Genomic DNA, 25,480 nt, shown 5'->3' with positions numbered 1-25,480 from the left:
GGTTTCAGCTCAAAAATCACTTCGTCAGACTGCCTTCCCTGACCACCCTCTCTAAAGAGCCCCTCCTCCCCCACTATCTCTTTAACTTGCTTAGCTTCTCCATTGCATTAAAATCTGTATTTATCTTGCTAGTTTAAGGACTAGCTCCCGCTACAGACTGCAGACTCCATGAGGTCAGGACGGCATCTATCTTGTTCTTAAGTGTGTGTCTAGTGCCTCTTACGGGATTTGGCATGGTACGTGCTCAACAAACAGGTTAAATATTTACGAATAAATATTTATGATAATACATATTTATGTTCCAGCCTTTCGACTGGAATCGAATTTCGACTAATTATTCTTTAAGTTTCTCTAAGCCTCGTGTCCTATTAAGTAGGAGGTGCAGATACAGTTCTAGGGAGAGAGAAATTGTTAGAAGAATTGGCGTGAAGAGCTGTAAAGCGTTTTTCCCCAGGTCACACAGCAGCCTGTGAATTTATACTTCCTGGACTGATTATGGGACAGCTTGCAAACAAATTATCTGCAAACGAATGAAGCCTATTTTTAAAGATCCCTGTGCCTGTAAGTTCTAGGCGGTGACACAAGAGAACCCTGAGTTCCAACCTCGAGCCAAGCCCCGTGGTCCTCGAAAACTACGAATCCCAGGATGCACCGCAGTGCAAGGGCCCAGCGCTCCGCGCGCGGTCCTCCCCGACGCGCCCGAGGTCGCCGCCCCTGAACCAGGAAGACGCCCCTAACCCGGCCCGCTACGCCTCCAGGGCCCGCGCGGGGCCTGCCGGGACTTGTAGTCTCCTCGGGCTGGGAGTGCCCGCTCTGGAATCTCTGCCGCCGTCTGGGGGCTGAGGCAGCGCGGGCACGCGTGCGCAGTGCGCGGGCGGGCCGTCGTGGGCTCCGCTCCCGGCAGCTCGGTGCCTGTGGGACCAGGGGCCGCGGCGGCGCCGGTGCTCCCGAGCGAGGGCCGCCGTGAAGTTCGGCGTGAGGAGCGCGGCCGCGCCGGGGCGGGGTGAGCGGGGCCGGGCTCCGGGAGCGCGGCGCCGGCTGAAGCGAGCTGGGAGGCTCGAGGGACCGGCGGGCGCTGGTAAGTGCGGGCCCGCGGGCAGTGGGGGGCGCGGGGTCCCGGGCTGCGCCCCGAGGCCTCTCTCCTGGCCGGTCGGCCCGCGTGGCTGCACCTGGTAGAGGCCGCGGGGGCGGCTCACCTGCGCGCGCCGAGTTCTGGACGGCGGGAGGGGGCGGCGGCGGCGTCTTCCCGCGGCTCCTTCCTTTATTGTTTTCCTGACCTCGGCCCTCGGCGGCGTCCGGCCGAGGAGGGTGGGGAGCCCGGCGGCGGTCGCTGTCGCCGAGGAGCCGTGCGGTGGCTCTGCTAAAAAGTACCGTCGCGCCCTCCTCCCGGACGCCCGGCCGGCCAGCTGTCGGGGGATTCCCGGCGGGCGACGCCTGTAGAATGGCTCGACTTAAGGGCTGAGCTCACGGGGGCTTAGCTGCCTAGGGCATCGTCTTGTATTATTTTAATGCGCTTTCACTTTAGGACTCGCCGAGTCAGAAGTCGACTCCGCCCTGTGCCCTAGCATCCTGCAGTATTAGTGCTTTACCCTAGCACCTTAATGGTGCAGTGACCAGTGCGAAAGTTGGAAGTGACTTGTCCAGGGTCACGCAAGTAGGACCAAGGAGGCGACCAGAACCCAGGTCTTTAAGCTTAGAAGCCAGCTGCCAGTCTCACCGCTTTGGGACCGTCTTGAGTGGTTTGTGGTTTATTTCAGATGCTTTCTATTGACCCTCCTGGATAGACCATCAGAGGGGAAAGTGTTGTCATAATGAAAGTCGTGTTTACTGCCTTTGGTAGAATTCTAGTTATGCTGTGCCCAACAGCAGAGCATCTGCGCCCGGCTGGGCACCTAAATAATGAAACTCGATCGCTCTGTTGGGGGCAGGTCCTAGAGGAGGTTATAGAAGATATAGTCAGGCAATTTGGGCCATTTTCTTTCCCCTCCGATTTCACCCTACAATCCTATAATGCTTGTTTTCTTATTTTATGATTGATCGTTGTTGGTTTTGATAAGATTTTCTTTGCTTTAACGGAGTTGTTGCCGTTTGTCAATTCGTTTTTTTAACTAGAAAATCTTATTTCCTGTGTGCTTAACGACTGGAACCAATAGCGCACCATGCGGTTTATACCATAGTCTTTTATCCGAGAACTACTGATCTGTTCTGCTTTATTTCCCCCCAGGCACTCAGCTTACACACTTTCTATATTAGTTTAATGCCATTGAAACTCTACAGCAAAATTGGGGTAAGCTTTATATGATTCAGAGAAAAACTTGAAAAAATCATTTTGTAAAACTAAATGTTTTTTTCACAGAAGAACTTGAAGAATTGTTATTTAAAAAATAGTAAGATTCATTCTGACTAAAAAGCCTATTGCTTTTCATACTCAAATTTTCATAGTAACACATTTGTGGCAAAACATATTTCCCCAAGTAGAGTTAGTTTAAATCCTTAACTTGGCCATATCTTCCCAGGGGAAATTACATTTTAGAATATTTACGTATTTAAACAAGAGTATTTAAGCTTAGCAGAATTTGAGTTAATAGTTAATTTATTTTATAGCGCTGTAAACCCTACAGTGTATCCATTGACAGGATTCTCTTGAAGAGTGTACCTGTATCAAAGGATATGGCCATGCATTTGTCCTTTGTGGTAAGCAGAGGATAACTTTGTGACATTAAGGAGATGTGATTTTTATGTATTGAAACTGCTTCATACCTCATTTTATCTTGTTAATTAGTATTTTTATTGTTGCTTTTGGGAAAGGGGGGAAGTAGCAGGTTTGTATCCCCCTCCCCCCTAGTTTTAGCAATGTAGCAAAATAGGAAAGAGGTGGTGTGTAAATGTGACTTTGTCATAGACTAGGAGAGACAGTAAAACAGGATAAGTATACAATTGTTAGGAAACTGCCATGAGTTCATAAGCCGGAAGGACCGTTTTAGAATTGTTTAAGGACATTAAGAATAGCATAGAGTTATTTTCTTTAAAAAGTCACTGTGGGCAATACTCACATGTTGGTTGTTAATATATAGGTTGTGATATTGAAGACCCCTAGGAGAATAACTTGGGAAAGATGGAAACATTTTATCTTTTTATAGGGCTTTTTCTCAAAAAACATTTAATGCAGCTTAAAAAAAAAAGACTTTTATTTAAGCCTGAAAGTTCTTACATTCCTACTGCAAAACCCACAGTTACTTCTACTGATGATAATTGTAATCCAGAATGAAATCCATGAAGTAATTTATTAGCATAATTTAAGTCGGGCTTTGACATTGACGTACTGTTTGACGTTAAATAATTGTTCTTGTTTAAATAACTGTCATTTAAGAACGAGGAAGATAGTTTTCTGAATAAAATGTAGTAATTATTCAGACGTGACAGTAGTTACTCACACTCTGCCTTTATTAGACAGAAAATTTCAAGTTCTGTAGCAGTAACTGCCTCAGCTTTATTACTTTTTCACATGCTTGAGCATTTTACTTTTGATAATATTAAAATTTGATTTTAAATTTCAAGGTGATGCTCTCATTTAGATCTGCAATGATACAATGAAATGGCTTTATTAGGAGATAAATATTAACATTTAGTTTTAATTCTTCTGACCATTTGTAAGCACCTAGCATTTGGAAATTTATTGACTGGTATCAGAAAAGAGTTCCTAGGGTAGAAACTTTCTGTTGCTTTAGATGCTTGTCTGCAGTGCTTAATTATTTTTAGAAACATAAACGTGTGGATTTTTTTTAATTTAAAAATAAAAATTGTTGGTATTTGTTGCAGCAATAGGATTTTGTTATGCTTAACGAGTGACATTAAACCATTTGAACTCCGAGTGATATTTTTTCCTAGTAGTTGCTGTATGATAAAGAACACGTGAGTTTGTAATTCCTAGAAGATATTTAAGCAAACATGTGCTTGCTGTTTATTTTGGTAAGCCTTTGATTAGTTGAATTGCTTTGATTCAGGAAGATGGTATTTTGAGGATTTTAAATCGTAAACATTCTTTGAACTGGAATTTCTGTTGAATGTAAAAGAAAAATCAAAGTCATTTAGGATATTTTTTTAACACTTAAGTCTTTAGAGTCTTAAAAATATTGAAGTCTTAAACATTCTTTCTTACATGGAACCCTTATCAGACTTATCAGTCTGATAATTTTATTCTTCAGAAAGTTGTGGTTTTACTCCTTTGGGTAGCCTAGCCTTTAATAGTTTAACCCTTGAAATCTGGATTCTGGATTCAGTTTAACCTCTTCTTGAAGAAAGGACAATCACAGGCACTTAGAATTGGAAGTGGTCTCAGAGGACTTCTAATGTAGCATCTTGCTGGGTACAGTAAATCCCCCATGGGAATTTCCACACCAGGTGTGCCTCTCATTACTGAGGACAGTAATAATGTTCCACGTGTCGTCAGGTTGTCGAGCAGTCTGAGCTTGGTGAGAACAAATTGAAGACAGTTATGTTTTCCAACATTGACTGCTTTCAACTATGCTTTGTTGGATCTTCCCTCTCCCTGCTTCCTCATGATTTCATGGGCAAATGGTAGCTTTTCTATCATTTACAGCTATTAAAAGCTCCAGTCTAATCTACTTCAGTTTAAACCTTCCATCTCCTATTAAAGCTCCACTCCTCCTTTAACCCAGTATCTGGCCACTTATTCCCTGAAGCACTTGGAGTGGGGAGGGATTGTGATATGCTCCCTGGATACCTTTCTTTTCCCTCTTTGTGGATGTATTTGAATAGAGACTAGTTAGAAGAAAAATGAAAAAAGGCAACTCTTTCTTACCTGGTGTTATTAAAGCCTTTTCTTGATTAACAGTGGCGAGCCATTAATGTCTAGTGGTAGGCTTCCAAACTGGAATTTTTGGTGAGATCTTGCAGGGAGACTCCCTACTGCGCAGTCCCTGGATATGAAATTTGCTGTGGGTAAACCTTTACCAATCTACACTCCCTCCTCCTCATTTCTGTCTTCTCAGTCTACTTGCTGGTTCCTATGAGTGTTTGGGGGCAAGGTGGGTTTCTCTCTGCAGCCAGATTTTTTGATAACAGCAAGACAGCTCAAGTCCAGCTACCTTCTGTAATTTACACTTAATCCACTGGAAACTTACTTCCTTTTGATGTCAAATGGTGGCTGGCAGCCTGCTTAAGTCTGCTCCCTTTCTGTGCCCTGCCGTTTCGCATCAATTCTCTTTGTCCCCCTGCTCAAATAGGCACAGGGTCAGTCACTCAGTCTACTTCATACGCAGACATTGAACTGGAGAAAGAGGTGACAATTTGTCCTCCTTGTAGGCACTTCTGATCTTGGTGAAAGATTCTCTTGGGGCCCCCTACCACTGCTTTTGGGTGACCATCACCTTCCTTCTCCCAGAACACTTGGAATACTTGTCGTTTTTTTCCCCTCTCTTCTGTCTGCTGCTCGTGTAGAGTGGAATGATGGTAAGACGTTGATTAGAGTACCATAGCCCTGAGGTGTGTGTGGGGTGTCAGGGCCAGACTCCACAGGTATTTGATCCTTGATGTCTGTATATCTTAAGCTTTGTGTTTGTTGACAGTTTTGGGACAAGACTAGTCTCATTCAGCATCTAATCAGGACTTCAGTAGTGAAGTCCTGTGGGCCTAATGAAGTCTCACTGTGCAGAATTTAATTTTTCTTTTTCTTTTCTTTCTCTCTTTTTGACTTCTGTTTTGTTTTTATTTTCTTGACTTGCTTCATGGTTCCTGACTGATGAAGTGTTAACTGTGTGTGTTAATTTATGAATGTTTGTATGATCTAACTCTGCCCTTAGAGCACAAGTAAAGCTGAAGGATAGATTTTGTGGAGGTTTTAATTACACAGTTTTATCTGTTCTTACCTCATACTAGCTTTACTGAAAGTATAAATCCAAACAGAAATATAGTATCAAACCTTTTCCCTTCCATCATCTAAGCAAAGCAGTCGATTAAATCGTTTGCTAAATGATTTCTCATCAGATGAGGCAAAAGCGGCTTTCTGTCTGGAAACTTACACATTAATATTTGATGCAATAATTATGGGTTCCTTAATTTTTCATTCAACGAATTGTTATTGAGTCCCTTCCATGTTCCAGCCACTGTTCTAGGCATTGGAGAAACAAGAGTAAATAGAAAAAAAGTCCCTGCTCTCATGGAGCCTACATTCCAGTGTGGGGAAACAGACAAGAAATAAGTAACTGATATTGTTTGTTAGCAATAAATACTAAGGAGAAAAATGAAGTGGGGAAGGGAGATGGGAAGTGGCAGGACAGTTTGGAGCATTTGCAGTTTCAGATGCGCTGTCAAGAAGGCTTCCCTGAGAAAGTGACCTTTGAGTTACAAGGCTCCGAGTGGAGAGCTTGTCTAGTGTAGTAGGCGTCAGTGACTAGATGAGTAATCAAGCGGGGGAACTGGGACAGGTTGGGGTGGGGGGTAGGTGAAGCCTGTATGTCTTTGTAAGAGCTTTGGTTTTTACTTTGAATGAGATGGGATTGCATTAAAACAGAGGTTCTTAACCTTGGCTGAACGTGGGAATTATTGGGGGAGCTTTCAAACTGTACTGATGCTTAGATCCCATCTCCAGAGTTTCTGATTTAATTGGTCTGGATGCTCTAATCTAGGCATCAGGATTTTCAAAAAAACTCCCAGGTAATTTTAGTAAGCAGCCAAAGTTGAAGAGACTTGAGCAGAGTGACATTTTATAGTACTGCGGAGCATGGGCTTTAGAGCCAGATTCCCCTGGTCTGGATCCTGGCTCCGCAGCTTCCTAATCATGTGACCTTGGACAAGTTATTTTTAAAATCTTCTGTGCTTTGGTTTTCTCATCTGTAAAATCATTATAAGGATTAAATTAATTTTAAATATCTGCTTGGCAAATATTGAATAAACACTCGCACATATGTTTTAATGAGATCACTCTGACAGCTGTATTGAAAATGGAGTGGAAGCAGGCAGGGAAGCCCTTGCAATAATCCAGCTAAGAGGTGATGGTGGCTTGGACCAGAGTGGCAGTAATGCAAATGGTGGGATTCTGGTTATACTTAGAAGATGGAGCCAGTAGGATTTGCTTACGGACTGGACATGGAATGAGAGAAAAAAGTCTTGATCAAGTGTGACTCCAGATTTTGCCTGAACAGCTGGAAGAAGGGAGTGACTTTACTGAGATGGGAAGGACAGAGGGGAACAGATTGCTGAGGGGGTACATCTGGGCTCACTTTGCCAAGTGTGAGAGGCCTGTTAGGTACATAAGTAGATCCACAGAGTTGGCAGTTGTATACATGAGTCTGGAGTCCAGCGGAGTGTCCAGGGCTGGAGATAGCAGTATTTAGACCTATGTGAATGAGTGAGCTCACCAAGAGATTCAGTATAAATAGAGAAGAGGTCCGTGGACCATCCCCTGGGACACTACAACATTCAGAGGTCTGGGAGAGGAAATGTTTTTTAAGGTTTCTGATGTGCTCTGGAATGAAAGATAAAAGACAATTATAATTCTTTTTTTTTTTAACAGCTTGGTTGAGGAATAATTCACTCAAAGTGTGCAATTCAATGGTTTTTAATATATTTCCAGAACTGTGCAACTGTTATCACAGTCAAAATGCACAAAATACCACAGTCAAAAATATTAGAGTATTTTTATCACCTTAAAGAGAAACCCTGTACCCTCCCATCTCTAGGCAATTCTTCATTCCTTCCCATCCCCCATACTCCTAGGCAACTACTAATCTACTTTCTGTCTTCATAGATTTGCTCATTCTGGATATTTCAGATCAGTGGAATCATATAGTGTGTGGTCTATTTAGAGAGAAGTGATATCCGTTAGTCCCTGGCTTCTAGATTCATTAGATGCTAAATCATTTGGTAAAGGTGGGGACCATAAGATCTCACCCCTGTAAAGATACATATACGTACATTTTGCACTTTGTAATTGGTAAGAACACTGGGGTGAAATTTTGAGACTGAACATTCTGTTCCCTAACAACCTGTTTTCTAGTGGTATTAGTATTCATTGAAGACTCTTGCTTAAATCAGTGATTATATTGGAATTGCAAAGTGATGATTTTCTATTACTGTCATATTTTCAAAGATCATGAGTTCATACTAACTCTAATTCAGATGCATTGTATATAATTTTTCCTTTTGTATTTGTACGTTTTTTCTCTTACTGTGAAAATCTAGGTTCCTAATAACAAAATTTGTTTTATTTTACTTTAAATATAATCATAGCATCAGTATGTTGACATTGTCCTATGATGCACCTGAAGTACTATCATTTACATAAAATTGTTTCAGAATTACAGTAGCAAGTAGGATTGCTGGTCATAGGGTAAATGCACATGTTAAATAGTGCCAGATTCATCTCAGTAGGGTTGTACCGTTCTGCATTCCCACCAGCAATATAAGAGAGTTACTGTTTTCTTACAGCCTTACTCGTATTGTAGGTTGTCAGATTTTTGAATTTTTGACAGTCTCATAGATGAGAAATGGTATCTCTGTGTAGTATAGACTTTTTTTGAACTTTTCTTATGAAAAAAAAGTTCTTATTAACCTTTCTTTTTGTAATGAAGAATTGTGAACTTCCACGAAGTAGACAGGATTGTATAACTACAGTACCTATCATCTAGCCCCGACAACTGCACACCCAGGCCATCCCTCCTTCATCCAGCCCTCCTTCCAGAGTATTCAGATAATGTTTTGTCTCTGTATGAATAAATATCTCTAAATGATGAGGATTCATTTTCTTAGTAACGTAACCACAATACCATCACCACACTGAAAAAAATATATATCTGTTTCCTTAATATCATGAGGCAGTGTTCAAATTTCCAATTTCCTTAGATAACTCAGTGTTTTTGTTGTTAACAAGATTTAAATAAGGCCCACATGTTGTGATTATGTCTTTTCAGGTGTTTTAACTGATAAGTTCTTCCTCCAGTTCCTTTCCCCCTGCTCCCTTGGAATTTATTTCTGAAGAAGCCATGTTATTTGTCCTGAGAAACTAATTATAGTTTGAATTTTGCTGTTTGAATCTCTGTGATATAGGTTAACGTGTTCTTTCTCTGTCTTCTCTATTTCCTATAAATTGGTAGTTAGATCTAGATTCAGGTATTTGTACTTTTTTTTCATAAATGTTTTATAGATGGTATAAATTCCACAAGGAGGCACATGAAGTCTGGTTGCCTTTTTTTGTTTGTGGTGTCGGTAGCAATGCCTACTGTATCGTATGTCATTTTGGGATTTTCTTATCATGAGTGAAGTTGAGCATCTCTTAATATGTTTGAGGGTCATTTTTATGTCTTTTTCTGCAGAATGTCTGTTCATGTCTTTTGCCCACTTTTCTATTGAAGTTTTGATATATTTCCCTTGACATTTTTTGCAGACTCTTTAAATATTAGGGAGATTAGCCCTTTGTAATATAAGCTGCAAGTATTTTCTACTGGTTTTGACTTGCTGATCAGGATTTGCCATGCAAAATATTTTTTAAAAAGTTATTTGTAGTCAAACTTATTAATGAATTTTTTATTATGCTGGATTTTTAAAACTTTTTGGAGTTTAAATTATATACAATAAACTGTATCCATTTAAAGTTTACAATTTGATGAGTTTTGACCATATTGTTGCATGCAGTAGGAGTTCCTTTATATCGTAGACTGCTGGGCTTCCCTGGTGGCGCAGTGGTTGAGAGTCCGCCTGCCGATGCAGGGGACACGGGTTCGTGCCCCGGTCTGGGAAGATCCCACATGCCGCGGAGAGGCTAGGCCCGTGAGCCATGGCCACTGAGCCTGCGCATCTGGAGCCTGTGCTCTGCAACGGGAGAGGCCACAACAGTGAGAGGCCCGCATACCGCAAAAAATAAATAAATAAATAAATAAATAAATAAAAAATAAAAATATATTGTAGACTGCTATTGCATTGTATAAACATACTACATTTTTTTTATCTTTTCACCTTTTGATGGACATTTGGGTTGTTTCTAGTTTGTAGCTATTATGAATAAAGCTGCTACTAATAGTTGTGAATTAGTCTTTGCATGAATATATGTTGTCATTTCTCTTGAGTAAATACTTAGGAATAGAATGGCTGGGTCATTGGGTAGGTGTATGTTTGGTTTTATTGCCAGAACTTTTCCCATAGTGATTGTACCATCTTACATTCCCATCAACAGTACATAAATTCTGGATGCACCACACCTTTCATAACATTTGGTGTTGTCAATCTGTTTTAATTTTAGCCAGTCTGGTGAGTATATATGGCATCTTTTTTAAAAGAAATTTGGCATTATTGAGGTATAATTTTACATACAGTACATTTTACCTCTTTTAGTGTATAGTTCTATGAGTTTTGACAGATGCATGTAATTATATAAGCTCTACCACAGTCAGGATATGCAACAGCTATGTTGCCAAAAAAAATTTCTCTCTTGTTCTTTCTCTTTTGTTCTTGTTCTCTCTTGTTCTTCTATCGCAAGCCCTAGCAACTCTGATATGTTTTTTATCACTGTAGTTTTTTTTAAAAATTTGTATGCAATACAGCTCACTCTATGTGGTATTTGAGCCTATTTTTGATAAATGCATAGTTGTGTATCCTATTACAATCAAGATACAGAACAGTTCCATCACTCCGTAAATTACCCTTTGAAGTCAGTCCCTCTCACTCATCTGTTCTCTGTCCCTATAGCCTTTTGGTCTGGCTTTTTTCACTTAACAAAATACCCATATTGTGTGTATCAATACTTTGTTCCTTTATCTTGCTAAGTAGTATTCCATTGTATTAGATGTACCACAGTTTCTTCATTTACCAGTTAAAGGACATTTGGTTTGTTTCTGCTTTTTGCCAATTATGAATAATGTTGTTTTAAACGTTTGCATATAGGTTTTGTATGAACATAAGTTTTCAATTCACTTGGATAAATACCTAGGAGTGGCATTGCTGGGTCATATTGTTAAGGGTACGTTTAACTTTCTAAGAAACTGCCAAACTGTCTTCCCAAGCTACTGTGCCGTTTTGCATTCCCATCAGCAATATGAGAGACTAGCCATTTGTTTCACATCCTTGCCAGCATTTGGTATTGTCAGGGTTTTACTTGTTTGTTTTTGTTTTAGCCATTCTAGTAGGTATGTAGTGGTATCTCAGTTTTTATTTGTATCATCTTCCTGACTAATGATGAGCATCTTTATGTGCTTATTTATTATTTGTATGTCTTCCTTTTTCTTTCTTTTTTATTATTTTTTAAAAAACTATGTATATCTTCTTTTTTTTTTTTTTTTTTTTTGCGGTATGCGGGCCCCTCACCGTCGTGGCCTCCCCCGCTGCGGAGCACAGGCTCCGGACGCGCAGGCTCCGGACACGCAGGCTCAGCGGCCATGGCCCACGGGCCCAGCCGCCCCGCGGCAGGCATATGGGATCCTCCCAGACCGGGGCACGAACCCGTATCCCCTGCATCGGCAGGCGGACTCTCAACCACTTGCGCCACCAGGGAGGCCCTATGTATATCTTCTTTGTTGACTTGTCTGTTCAAATTTTTTTGCCTATTTTCCTATTTGGTTGTTTGTCTTACTGAGTTGTAATAATTCCTTGCCTATTTTTGGATATCAGTTATTTGATAGATATATGTGTACTGAATATTTTCTCCTGTTCTGTGGCTCATCTTTTGATTTCTTATTGGTGTCTTTCAGGGAGCAGTTTTTAATTTTGATTAAGTCCATTATATCAACCATTATATGGTTTAGGCTCTTTGTGTCTTATCTAAGGAATCTTTGTCTACCCCTAAGATCATGAAGACTTTATTTATATGTATATATAAATGTCTTTAAAAATATATTAGTATATATATGTGTGTGTGTGTATATATATATATTTTTTCCAGAAGCTTAATTGTACATTAGGTTTCTGATCCATTTCAAGTTCATTTTTTTCCACATGCATAGTTAATTGTTCCAGCACCATTTGTTGAAAGACTGTATTTGGAATTGCTTTGACATCTTTGTTGAAAATCAATTAACAGTATATGTATGGGTCTGTTTCTGGATGCTGTTCTGTTCCATTGATTTATTATATCTTTTCACCAATCCTACACTATCTTTATTGCTGTAGCTCTGCTGTAAGTCTTGAAATCAAGTAATGTCAGTCTGTTCTTTGGGAAATAGATTTAGCTTTTCTAGGTTATTTGCATTTCAATATATATAATAGAACCACCTTGTCAGTTTTTATAAAATATCTTGGAATTTTGATTGGATGCATTGTATCAGTAGTTCATTCCTTTCTGTATCTGGGTAATATTCCATTGTATGTATGTGCATTTACCTGTTGATGGACATATGGGTTGTTTATAGTTTTTGGCTATTGTGAATAGTGCTGCTATGAACGTTCACGTATAAGTGTTTGAGTACCTGTTTTCAGTTCTTTTGGATATACACCTAGGAGTGGAAATGCTGAGTCATATGGTAATTCTATGTTTAACTTTTGAAGAACTACCAAACTGTTTTACCCAGGTGTCGTACCATTTTACATTCCCACCAGCAATGTAGGTGGGTTCCAATTTCTATACATCCTTGCCTATACTTATTATTTTCCTCTCTTAATTATATCCATCCAGGTGGGTGTGAAGTGGTATCTCACTGTGGTTTTGGTTTACATTTCCCTAATGACAAATAATGTTGGGCAACTTTTTGAGTTCTGGTTGGCCATTTGTTTTATCTTCTTTGAGAGGAATGTCTTTTCAAGTCCTTTGTCCATTTTTTAATTGGGTTTGTTTTTTCATTGTTGAGTTGTAGGAGTTATTTGTATATTCTGGATATTAGACCCTTATTTGCAAATATTTCCTCCCATTCTGTAGGTTGTTGTTTCATTTTCTTGATGTCCTTTGATGCAAAAAAGTTTTTAATTTTTATGAAGTCCTATTTGTCTTATTTTTTCTTTTGTTGTTTGTGCTTTCAGTGTCACATCTAAAAATTCATTGCCAACTCTAAGGCCATGAAGATTTTCCTCTATGTTTTCTTGAAGTTTTATAGTTCTAGCTCTTATATTTAGATTAATTCATTTTGAGTTATTTTTTGTATATGGTGTAAGATAGTGGTCCAGTTTAATTCTTCAGCACGTGGCTCTCCAGGTGTCCCAGCACCGTTTGTTAAAGAGGCTGTTCTTTCCCTATTGCATGATGTTGGCACCGTCGTTGAAAATCAGTTAGCCATAGATGTATGGGTTTGTCTCTGTCCTCTCAATTCTGTTCCTTTGGCCTGTGTCTTTCCTCATGGCCTACCACACAAGTTGACAGTTTTTACCTGCAGTATGTGTTAACATAGTGTATTAATTTTCCAAGCTTTGATTACATTTAGAAATTTTTTAGAACTTTGGGTAAGTTCATTAAAAAATTATCTCCAAGTGCCAGATCTGTAATAACACACACATACAAACTTAATTTATAGTTTTGTTTAAAACTTTTTGGGGGACTTTCTTGGTGGCACAGTGGTTAAGAATCCACCTGCGAATGCAGGGGACATGGGTTCGATCCCTGGTGCGGGAAGATCCCACATTCCGCGGAGCAGCTAAGCCCGTGCACTACAACTACTGAGCCTGTGCTCTAGAGCCCGCAAGCCACAACTACTGAGCCTGCATTCCACAACTACTGAAGCCCACGCACGTAGAGCCGTGCTCCACAACGAGAAGCCTGCACACCGCAACGAAGAGCGTCCCCTGCATGCTGCAACTAGAGAAATCCCATGTGCAGCAATGAAGAACCAATGCAGCCAAAAATAAATAAACTAATTAATTAAAGAAAACTTTTTGGCATGTTTCACCATTTCTCTGGCTGTATACAGAATAGTGATTTAGATAAGCAGTATATCAGGGCGTATTCTAATTGAATTTTCACTGTGAGTTAAACAAAAAAATAGTTACATAAATAATTCAACCTGCCGAAAGATGTTGACGCTGGCTGTAGAAGTACCTTTGCAGTAGGAATAGTCAGCAGATTTGCATCACATCAGGAGGGAATCACATATCTACAGTTTTTAGAGAAAAATGGATGGAAACACTGCTTTTTATCCAAGCCATGGTTTTTAACTTTAATGAACATAACAAAAATTTCAGTACTTCAGAATCAGAATATGATATGCCTCTGAAGTCTCTTTTAATCGGTGACTTCTCTTTCTCTCTCTCTCCTTTTTTTTTTCCCCCTGTAGTAGTTTATTTGCTGAAGAAACTGGGCTTTTGGTCCTGATGTTTCCCACGGTCCACTTTTGCTGATTGAATACCTGTGGTGAAGTTTAATATGTTCTTCTGTGTTCTTTGTTTCCTGTGAACTGGAAGCTGGACTTAGGGAAATCTAGAAACTTGATCAGATTGAGATAAACCTTTTTTTTTGTTTTTTGTTTTGTTATATGCTCTTTATTGGTGATGTTTGTGTCTTCCATTCGGGGGCACATAATACCTGCTTATCTCTCTTTTCATGATGTTAGCTTACTTTATTTTGATTCATTTTGGTTTTAATAATACCAAGGGTTTTAGAGTGACAGGATGATGTAAATGTTAAGATATAAACTCTGGAGTCCAAGAATCTGGGTTCATGTTTTGATTCATTACCTGCTAGTTCACTAATCTTGGAAAGGCACTTCCCCTTCTCAGTGTTATATTTCTTACCTATGAAATGGGGATGACGATGCCTACTCATAGTGAAAAGTTAAGTAAATTATTCAGCTGACATGAATAGCTGTCCCTTGTCCACATCAGTTCTGTATAGTTGCATTTAGTAACCACGCACAATAAGCTTAATTTCAAGTGATTTTTGCCCATGCTTTTATGTATTCACATTAACCAGCCCCCACCTAATGTTGGAAAGTAGGTTCTTTGTTGAATAAACCATACCATAGCACATTTTATGCTTGAAGTCCACTGAGAAGTACTTACTGTTAATGTTTTTATTTTACAGTGTAATGTTCAAGCACAGAAATGCCTTATGTGGATCGTCAGAATCGCATTTGTGGTTTTCTAGACATTGAAGAAAATGAAAACAGTGGGAAATTTCTTCGGAGGTACTTCATACTGGATACCAGAGAAGATAGTTTTGTATGGTACATGGATAATCCACAGGTTTGTAAAATCCAAAGGGTTACCTCTTCAAAAGCATAAAAGGGGGCTTCCCTGGTGACGCAGTGGTTGGGAGTCCGCCTGCCGATGCAGGGGACGTGGGTTCGTGACCCTGTCCAGGAAGATCCCACGTGCCGCAGAGCAGCTGGGCCCGTGAGCCATGGCCGCTGAGCCTGCGCATCCGGAGCCTGTGCTCCGCAATGGGAGAGGCCACAACAGTGAAAGGCCCACATAACGCAAAAAAAAAAAAAAAAAAAGCATACAAGAGTTTTAATTATGAAAGTATTTGATATACAATGCAGGTGTTAGGATTTGTCTTCCTAAACAAAATATGTTTAGATTTATTTCTACTGACTGTATTCTCCTTGCCCTGTACCCCCAACTCCTACTGTGATAAATAAATTTCAGAAGATGAAACTCAGTTTATTTGATAAAAATTTATGCATGTATTTATGTTTTCCCTTCTTTGGGAGGGGCAGCTCTTAACTCTGGTAGAAAAGTTTTGAATCGTTTAAATTTAAGATACTGTCTCTAAGATAGAGACTACTATCTTTTGGTAAATAAACTACTTAAACGAGCTGATACTCTTGCACATGTATAGTCCTTTCATCTTGTGGTGTCAGACTTGAGTGTTGGCCACTCGTGAATTTGATTTTATTGTTGCTTTGCAAATTATTGGAGGTAAATATCATATATTAAAAATTAGAATCCCAATTTTAAGATCTGTGAGTGGCCTTGGATTAGAGATCATCTGTTGAGTAGTTTTAAATTTTCTCTGCCTGTGAAACTCTTTATTCAAATTGAGAAGTATGTTGCAAGGAAGCATGTGCAAAGCAAGAGATGAGTCCCTAGCAAACTTCTAAGCTGATCTGGTCTAGTGGACGACTTGTGCAGGTGAGGAATGAAAAGTTGAGGAAGAGCAGGGACTGGTAGGAGGTTCCATTCTGTTTCACAGAGCATGAACCAGATCCCCTAACAACTGGTCTGGTATTCTTTTCTCCCCAATACTGATTTTAGGTTAGACAAAATAAATATGTGCTAATGCATTTATATTTGTTCATATAGAATTTGAGTTGTAAGGAACTATATTCAATATCCTGAGATAAACCATAATGGAAAAGAATATAAAAAAGAGTGTGTATGTATATGTGTGTATATGGCATATATATATATGCAGCAGAAATTAACACAAAATTGTAAATCAACTATATTTCAGTAAAAAAATTAAATAAAAAAGGAAAAAAATGAGAACTAGGATAAATACTAGACAGTTGAAAAAGTAGTCAACTGACAATACCCTTGAAGGCCACAGGGTACTGAGTAACCCCCAGCAGGACTTTGTGAAAAGCAAGTCCAGTCAGGAAACAAACATCCCCTCATCCTCTCCTGTAATGGGGACAGACCAAGGAGAGATGATAAATTGGAGCTTGACTTGTGACAGGTTTTTTCTTTTCTTTTTTTTTTTTTTTTTCCATTTTTTGGCTGCGCCATGCAGCATGGGGAATCCCAGTTCCTGGAGCAGGGATCAAACCCACGCCCCCTGCATTAGAAGCACGGAGTCTTAACCACTGGACTGCCAGGGAAGTCCTGTGACAGGTTTTTTTTTTCCTTCTGTTATACAAAAGGTAATAAGGTGGTGATCAGGGCAGCCTCCAGAGATCTGGTTTAAAATATACCCAAGGTCACACAATACAAGAAGTTGATTATCAACCATTATTTTAGAAAATACAGTGTCATATATCTTGGATTTGGAGTTTATACATTTATCATTTCCTACACCAGATATACTGACAACTCGCACTTCTGGTAATTAAAAGAAATTACAAACGTAAAAAAAAAAAAAAAAAGGATTTGAGTTGTTGGGAACCTTAGTCCTTAGTATTAATTCAACCTCCTCCTTAATGCAAGAAACCCATCCATCCCTGATCTTCACTTTAACTGCTGTTTGAACTATATATTACTAAAAAAAAAAAAACAAAAAAAAGTGTTTATTATATTCGAGACAGTTTTTAATTATTATTTTTTTTGTGCACCAAAAGCTAGTTCCTTGGATCTTCTACTTATTGATCTACTTTTGCCCTCTGATTCTCTATAAATTTAGTCCTTTATCCACATGCAGCCTTTCAAATTTTGGAAGAGAATTTGTATTTTAATTCAGTTTATATTATTTGAGTGCTGACTTTGTATGAGACTTTCTTTGCTAGGAACTGTCTTTTCTCCTTATCCTTATTGAGCTTATTGACACCCTGTTTTACTCCCTTATCTCTGGGTGTGACCAACTTTCTTGGATGATAGTAACCTGTCTATGCAACTGCATGATTAATACCTTTATTTACTTGACCAGAGTCACTGGGAGAAGGAACAAGTCAGCAGAAATCAAAAGTTCATGTTTACCTTCTTTTTCCTTTTTTTAAAACATAAATCCAGTTCCTCCCTTTTATTACCCATCCCTTTATCTGTGGCACAATCCCTTCCCAAACTCCTTTTCCCAAGGTGGAAAGTAACTTAGCCCCCTTGACTCCCTCTGATTACAGTTTATTAGATTCCAGTTTCGGTTTTCCTCCCCCACGCAAACCATTGCTCAGTCCTGCCTGTGAGCTCTCCCTCATTTGTCTTCATAAGATCTGGCTGACTCGTATATAGTTTCTCCTGAATTTTATTTACAACTCCTTGATTGTTTTTCTGTCTTTATATATAATAGAGTCTTCTTAGAATTTCTCCTTTTGTCTGTACTTCCCACTTAAACAGAGCTAAAAGAAGAAAAGTACAAAATAGGATATGTTTATTACACTGAAGGAACCATAAACTTGGATTTCAGAGGAAAGGTGTGATTATAGCTAGCAGAGGGAGTGAAAGTCTTGATGGAGGTGGTAACATTTGAAATTGATCTAGAAGAATGGGTATGATTTTGGCCAAGAGGTGGAGAAGTGGGTATTCTGGTGCTCAAAGAATAGCATGGGCAAGAAATCAAAGTAAGAAACCCTGTAGTTTATTTGGAAAATAGTTCACTTTGACTATAGCAGGGAGGGTATATGTTAAAGTTTGGACTCAGCTAGATCTTTTTCACATGAACTCTTTTAAAGCCAGATTTCTGTGGTGTAATTAGCCCATTAGTGTTTTTGAATGTAGTATAGAATTTTAAATCTGTCTTTTTATTCCGTTCTTAATAATTTTATCTCTTCATTCCAACTGATAAGAATCTTTTACAATCTGCATTCTACCATCCAGTGTATTAGCCATCAATACCAGCTTTGTGTCACTTTAAAATGTATTAAGGCACATCTCTTCATGAAAACTTTAGTAAAATGTCTTGGTAAGATTATTGTGGTTGAACCACACGAAATTGCCAATATACCATCATTTTGATCTACTAAAAAATGGCAATTTCATATGATTCAATCTGGTTGCTATGTTAAGTGCTGTAACACTGCTTTACTGATCATAGTAACCCTGATAATGAAAGAAGGTAGTTTGGCTCACCTGTCCTTAGGGAACCATCCTTCCTCTGATCACTGCTTTCTTTACCACTAACCATTGGTTTAAAAATCCATTGTAGTGTATTACTGGGGATCAATTTGGTGCTTTCTGTGTTGTTTTTTTAAAAATAAATTTATTTATTTATTTATTTTTGGCTGTGTTGGGTCTTCGTTGCTGCATGCAGGCTTTCTCTAGTTGCGGTGAGCAGGGGCTACTCTTTGTTGTGGTGAGTGGGCTTCTCATTGCAGTGGCTTCTCTTGTTGCAGAGCATGGACTCTAGGCGCTTGGGCTTCAGTGGTTGTGGCACGTGGGCTCAGTAGTTGTGGCTTGCAGGCTCTAGAGCACAGGCTCAGTAGTTGTGGCGCACAGGCTTAGTTGCTCCGCGGCATATGGGATCTTCCCGGACCAGGGCTCAAACCCGTGTCCCCTGCATTGGCAGATGGATTCTTAACCACTGCGCCACTAGGGAAGTCCTGGGGCTTTCTGTATTTTGTTGAGGGAATGAGAAGTGGTGGAGAATTAAATAACTAAGTAGCTTTATTAGGAAGTGAATTTGAGAAAACTTGAAAGAGTATTTTAGCAAAATGAGTACAGGAACTCATAACAAATGGTTGCTTTCCCTTTTTATCTTACATGTCATATTGGTTTATTATTTCTTGTTCATTGTCAAGTAACAAATTTTGAAACCCACATTTTTTCTGGTTGAACTTGGCAGTAATCGTACCAGTTCTTAGAAACTAGGTATTTTGAATATTGTTTTATCTCCCAGCTACTTATATTTCCTTCTACTGTGCCGCTATTTAATCTGTGACCCTTTATGTCATGCAGTGATGACGTAGTTGCTCATTTCTCTTCCTCACACACGGGATTAGAGCTGTATTCAGCTAGTTCAAATAATAGACTTATGGAGGACTTAAAAGAAAAATAATGATTTTGAATGGAAGGATAGCAGTGTTTGAAAAAAATCACATTGGTAGTGGTTAGGAGATCTTGAAGATATTTTAACATTTCATTTTCTTATCCAAAATTTTAAAAAACACTTTTAAACATAAAACATTTTTTAATAAAAACACAACCATTTAAAGGTATACATTAAAAATTATAATTTTATTTTATATACATATTTATGGAGATTTAAATTTGGAAGCTTGTACATAGTCTGTAGTTTAAAACAGAACGTAATAGAGTTGTAGTTTACATAGAAACTACAGGTTTTGAAAAGACCTGTCCCTGTAAACAATAATCAGTTCATGTTTGTGAATCTTAAGTCTTTTAAATGTCTAGGCTTCCATAGAATTAAGTGTTCCTGCTAAGCTTATAGAGGTTTGAGAAAGGTGCCTCCTAATCATTCCTGAGAACAAGCCCATAGATTTTTTCTTTAATATTTATTTATTTATGTGGCTGCATCGGGGTCTTAGATGCTGCATGTGGGATCTTTTGTTGCCGCATCCGGGCTTCTCTCTAGCTGTGGTGCATGGGCTCCAGAGGAGGGTTCCCTTTTCTCCACACCCTCTCCAGCACTTACTGTTTGTAGATTTTTTGATAATGGCCATTCTGCCATGTGAGGTGATACCTCATTGTAGTTTTGATTTGCATTTCTCTAATGATTAGTGATGTTGAACATCCTTTCATGTGTTTGTTGGCAATCTGCATATCTTCTTTGTAGAAATGTCTATGTAGGTCTTCTGCCCATTTTTAGATTGGGTTTTTTTTTTTTTTGATATTGAGCTGCATGTGCTGCTTGTATATTTTGGAGATTAATCCTTTGTCATTTGCTTCGTTTGCAAATATTTTCTCCCATTCTGAGGGTTGTCTTTTCATCTTGTTTATGGTTTCCTTTGCTGTGCAAAAGCTTTTAAGTTTTATTAGGTCCCGTTTGTTTATTTTTGTTTTTATTTCCATTTCTCTAGGAGGTGGGTCAAAAGGATTTTGCTGTGATTTATGTCATAGAGTGTTCTGCCTATGTTACCCTCTAAGAGTTTTATAGTGTCTGGCCTTATATTTAGGTCTTTAATCCATTTTGATTTTTTTGTGTGTATGGTGTTAGGGAGTGTTCTAATTTCATTCTTTTACATGTAGCTGTCTAGTTTTCCCAGCACCACTTATTGAAGAGGCTGTCTTTTCTCCATTGTAAACTCTTGCCTCCTTTATCAAAGATAAGGTGACCATATGTGTGTGGGTTTATCTCTGGGCTTTCTATCCTGTTCCATTGATCTATATTTCTGTTTTTGTGCCAGTACCATACTGTCTTGATTACTGTAGCTTTGTAGTGTAGTTTGAAGTCAGGGAGCCTGATTCCTCCAGCTCCATTTTTCTTTCTCAAGATTGCTTTGGCTATTCGGGGTCTTTTGTGTTTCCATTACAAATTGTGCGATTTTTTTTTTTTTTTTTTGCGGTACACGGGCCTCTCACTGCTGCGGCCTCTCCCACTGCGGAGCACAGGCTCCGGACGCGCAGGCCCAGAGGCCATGGCTCACAGGCCCAGCTGCTCCGCGGCATGTGGGACCTTCCCGGACTGGGGCACGAACCTGTGTCCCCTGCATCGGCAGGCGGACTCTCAACCACTGCGCCACCAGGGAAGCCCAAAATTGTGCGATTTTTTTGTTCTAGTTCTGTGAAAAATGCCATTGGTAGTTTGATAGGGATTGCATTGAATCTGTAGATTGCTTTGGGTAGTAGAGTCACTTTCACAATGTTGATTCTTCCAATCCAAGAACTTGGTATATCTCTCCATCTGTTTGTATCATCTTTAATTTGTTTCATCAGTTTCTTATAGTTTTCTGCATACAGGTCTTTTGTCCCCTTAGGTAGGTTTATTCCTAGGTATTTTATTCTTTTTGTTGCAGTGGTAAATGGGAGTGTTTCCTTAATTTCTCTTTCAGATTTTTCATCATTAGTATATAGGAATGCAAGAGACTTCTCTGCATTAATTTTGTATCCTGCTACTTTACCAAGTTCATTGATTAGCTCTAGTAGTTTTCTGGTAGCATCTTTAGGATGCTGTATGTATGGTATAGTATGTATAGTACTATGTATTCTATATGTATAGTATCATGTCATCTGCAAGCAGTGACAGCTTTACTTCTTCTTTTCCAATTTGGGTTCCTTTTATTTATTCTTCTTTTCTGATTGCTGTGGCTAAAACTTCCAAAACTGTTGAATAATAGTAGTGAGGGTGGGCATCCTTGTCTTGTTCCTGATTTTAGAGGAAATGGTTTCAGTTTTTCACCATTGAGAATGATGTTGGCTGTGGGTTTGTCATATTCGGCCTTTATTATGTTGAGGTAAGTTCCCTCTGTGCCTACTTTCTGGAGAGTTTTTATTATAAATGGGTGTTGAATTTTGTTGAAAGCTTTTTCTGCATCTATTGAGATGATCATATGGTTTTTATCCTTCAGTTTGTTAATATGGTGTATCGCATTGATTGATTTGCGTATATTGAAGAATCCTTGCATTCCTGGTATAAACCCCACTTGATCATGGTGTATGATCCTTTTAATGTGCTGTTGGATTCTGTTTGCTAGTATTTTGTTGAGGATTTTTGCATCTATGTTCATCAGTGATATTGGTTTGTAGTTTTCTTTTTTGTGACATCTTTGTCTGGTTTTAGTATCAGGGTGATGGTGGCCTCATAGAGTGAGTTTAGGAATGTTCCTGTCTCTGCTATATTTTGGAAGAGTTTGAGAAGGATAGATGTTAGCTCTTCTATAAATGTTTGCTAGAATTCGCCTGTGAAGCCATCTGGTCCTGGGCTTTTTGTTTTGTTGGAAGATTTTTATTCACAGTTTCAATTTCAGTGCTTGTGACTGGTCTGTTTATATTTTCTATTTCTTCCTGGTTCAGTCTCGGAAGGTTGTGCTTTTCTAAGAATTTGTCCATTTCTTCCAGGTTGTCTGTTTTATGGGCATATAGTTGTTTGTAGTAATCTCTCATGATTCTTTGTATTCCTGCAGCATCAGTTGTTACTTCTCCTTTTTCATTTCTAATTCTGTTGATATGAGTCTTCTCCCTTTTCTTCTTGATGAGTCTGGCTACTGATTTCAGTTCTGTTTATCTTCTCAAAGAACCAGCTTTTAGTTTTATTGATCCTTGCTATTGTTTCCATCATATTTTTCATTTATTTCTGATCTGATCTTTATGATTTCTTTCCTTCTGCTAACTTTAGGGTTTTTTTGTTCTTCTTTCTTTAACTGCTTTAGGTGTAAGGTTAGGTTGTTTATTTGAGTTGTTTCTTTTTTCTTGAGGTAGGATTGTATTGCTGTAAACTTCCCTCTTTGAACCGCTTTTGCTGCATCCCATAGGTTTTGGGTCGTCGTGTTTTCATTGTCATTTGTTTCTAGGTATTTTTTGATTTCCTCTTTGATTTCTTCCATGATCTCTTGGTTATTTAGTAGTGTATTGTTTAGCCTCCATGTGTTTGTATGTTTTACAGTTTTTTCCCTGTGAATGATATCTAGTCTCATAGCGTTGTGGTCGGAAAAGATACTTGATACGATTTCAATTTTCTTAAGTTTACCAAGGCTTGATTTGTGACCCAAGATATGATCTATCCTGGAGAATGTTCCATGAGCACTTGAGAAGAAAGTGTGTTCTGTTGTTTTTGGATGGAATGTCCTGTAAATATCAATTAAGTCCATCTTGTCTAATATGTCATTTAAAGCTTGTGTTTCCATATTTATTTTCATTTTGGATGATCTGTCCATTGGTGAAAGTGCAGTATTAAAGTCCCCTACTCTTGTGTTACTGTTGATTTCCCCTTTTATGGCTGTTAGCATTTGCCTTATATATGGAGGTGCTCCTATGTTGGGTGCATAAATATTTACAGTTGTTGTATCTTCTTCTTGGATTGATCCCTTGATCATTATGTAGTGGCCTTCTTTGTCTCTTGTAACAGTCTTTATTTTAAAGTCTATTTTGTCTGATATGAGAATTGCTACTCCAGCTTTCTTTTGATTTCCATTTGCATGGAATACCTTTTTCCATCCCTTCACTTTCAGTCTGTATGTGTCCCTAGGTCTGAAGTGGGTTTCTTGTAGACAGCATATATACAGGTCTTGTTTTTGTATCCATTCAGCCAGTCTGTGTGTTTTGGTTGGAGCATTTAATCCATTTACATTTAAGGTAATTATCGATATGTATGTTCCTATTACCATTTTCTCAATTGTTTTGGGTTTGTTTTTGTAGGCGTTTACCTTCTCTTGTGTTTCCTGCCTAGAGAAGTTCCTTTAGCATTTGTTGTAAAGCTGGTTTGGTGGTGCTGAATTCTCTTAACTTTTGCTTGTCTGTAAAGGTTTTAATTTCTCCATCGAATCCGAATGAGGTCCTTTCTGGGTAGAGTAATCTTGGTTGTAGGTTTTTCGCTTTCATCACTTGAAATATGTCCTGCCACTCCCTTCTGGCTTGGAGAGTTTCTGCTGAAAGATCAGCTGTTAACCTTATGGGGATTCCCTTGTATGTTATTTGTTGCTTTTCCCTTGCTGCTTTTAATATTTTTTCTTTGTATTTAATTTTTGATGGTTTGATTAATATGTGTCTTGGTGTGTTTCTCCTTGGATTTATCCTGTATGGGACTCTCTGTGCTTCCTGGACTTGATTGACTGTTTCCTTTCCAATGTTAAGGAAGTTTTCAACTATAATGTCTTCAGATATTTTCTCAGTCCCTTTCTTTTTCTCTTCTTCTCCTGGACCCCCTATAATTCAAATGTTGGTGTGTTTAGTGTTGTCCCAGAGGTCTCTGAGACTGTCCCCAATTCTTTTCATTCTTTTTTCTTTATTCTGCTCTGTGGTAGTTATTTCCACTATTTTATCTTCCAGGTCACTTATCTGTTCTTCTGCCTCAGTTATTCTGCTATTGATTCCTTCTAGAGAATTTTAAATTTCATTTATTGTGTCATTCATCATTGTTTGTTTGCTCTTTAGTTCTTCTATGTCCTTGTTTAACGTTTCTTATATTTTCCGCGTTCTGTTTCCAAGATTTTGGATCATCTTTACTATCATTACTCTGAATTCTTTTTCAGGTAGACTGCCTATTTCCTCTCCATTTGTTTGGTCTGGTGGGTTTTTACCTTGCTCCTTCATCTGCTGTGTGTTTTTCTGTCTTCTCATTTTGCTTAACTTGCTGTGTTTGGGGTCTCCTTTTCGCAGGCTGCAGGTTCATAGTTCCTGTTGTTTTTAGTGTCTGCCCCCAGTGGGTAAGGTTGGTTCAGGGTTGTGTAGGCTTCCTGGTGGAGGGGACTGGTGCCTATGTTCTGGTGGGTGGGGCTGGATCTTGACTTTCTGGTGGGCAGGACTGTGTCCACTGGTGTGTTTTGGGGTGTCTGTGAACTTAGTATGATTTTAGGCAGTCTTTCTGCTAATAGGTGGGGTTGTGTTCCTGTCTTGCTGGTTGTTTGGCATAGGGTGTCCAGCACTGGAGCTTGCTGTCCGTTGGGTGGAGCTGGGTGTTAGCGTTGAGACGGAGATCTCTGGGAGAGCTCTCGCTGATTGATATTACATGGGGCCAGGAGGTCTCTGGTGGTCCAGTGTCCTGAACTTGGCTCTCCCGCCTCAGAGGCTCAGGCCTGACACCAGGCCGGAGCACCAAGACTCTGTCAGCCACACGGCTCAGAAGAAAAGGGAGAAAAAAAAAGTAAGTAAGTAAATAAATGAATAAAATAATTAAAATTTTAAAAAATTATTAAAATAAAAAAGTAATAAAAGAAGAGAGCAAGCAAACCAATAAACAAATCCACCAATGATAACAAGCACTAAAAACTATACTAAGATAAACGTAAAAATCAGAAACAAGTTAGTCATAGACAGCAAACCCCAAGTCTACAGTTGCTTCCAAAGTCCACCGCCTCAATTTTGGCTTGATTTGTTGTCTATTCAGATATTCCACAGATGCAGGGTACCT

General features: G+C 39.0%; 1 protein-coding gene across 4 annotated transcripts in view; it reads left to right on the top strand.

Annotated features, from left to right (window-relative positions):
• Positions 1–835: 835 nt before the first annotated feature.
• The window catches only part of PLEKHA1 (pleckstrin homology domain containing A1), a 60,857-nt gene continuing 36,212 nt past the window's right edge, over positions 836–25,480 (top strand). For 2 of the 4 annotated variants that reach the window (XM_060098636.1, XM_060098628.1), the window contains exons 1-2: positions 838–1,078; positions 14,951–15,111. In XM_060098636.1, the coding sequence (XP_059954619.1) occupies positions 14,971–15,111 (141 nt within the window). In that variant the 5' untranslated portion in view covers positions 838–1,078; positions 14,951–14,970. Of the gene's footprint in view, positions 1,079–14,950; positions 15,112–25,480 lie in introns of those variants that run through there. The other 2 variants (XM_060098619.1, XM_060098646.1) reach the window with 2 other exon arrangements.

Source organism: Mesoplodon densirostris, chromosome 1 (assembly GCF_025265405.1).
Source record: "Mesoplodon densirostris isolate mMesDen1 chromosome 1, mMesDen1 primary haplotype, whole genome shotgun sequence".
Taxonomy (NCBI): Eukaryota; Metazoa; Chordata; class Mammalia; order Artiodactyla; family Ziphiidae; genus Mesoplodon; species Mesoplodon densirostris.
Note: the sequence above shows the minus strand (reverse complement) of the source record. Positions and strands in the feature narration are given on the sequence as shown.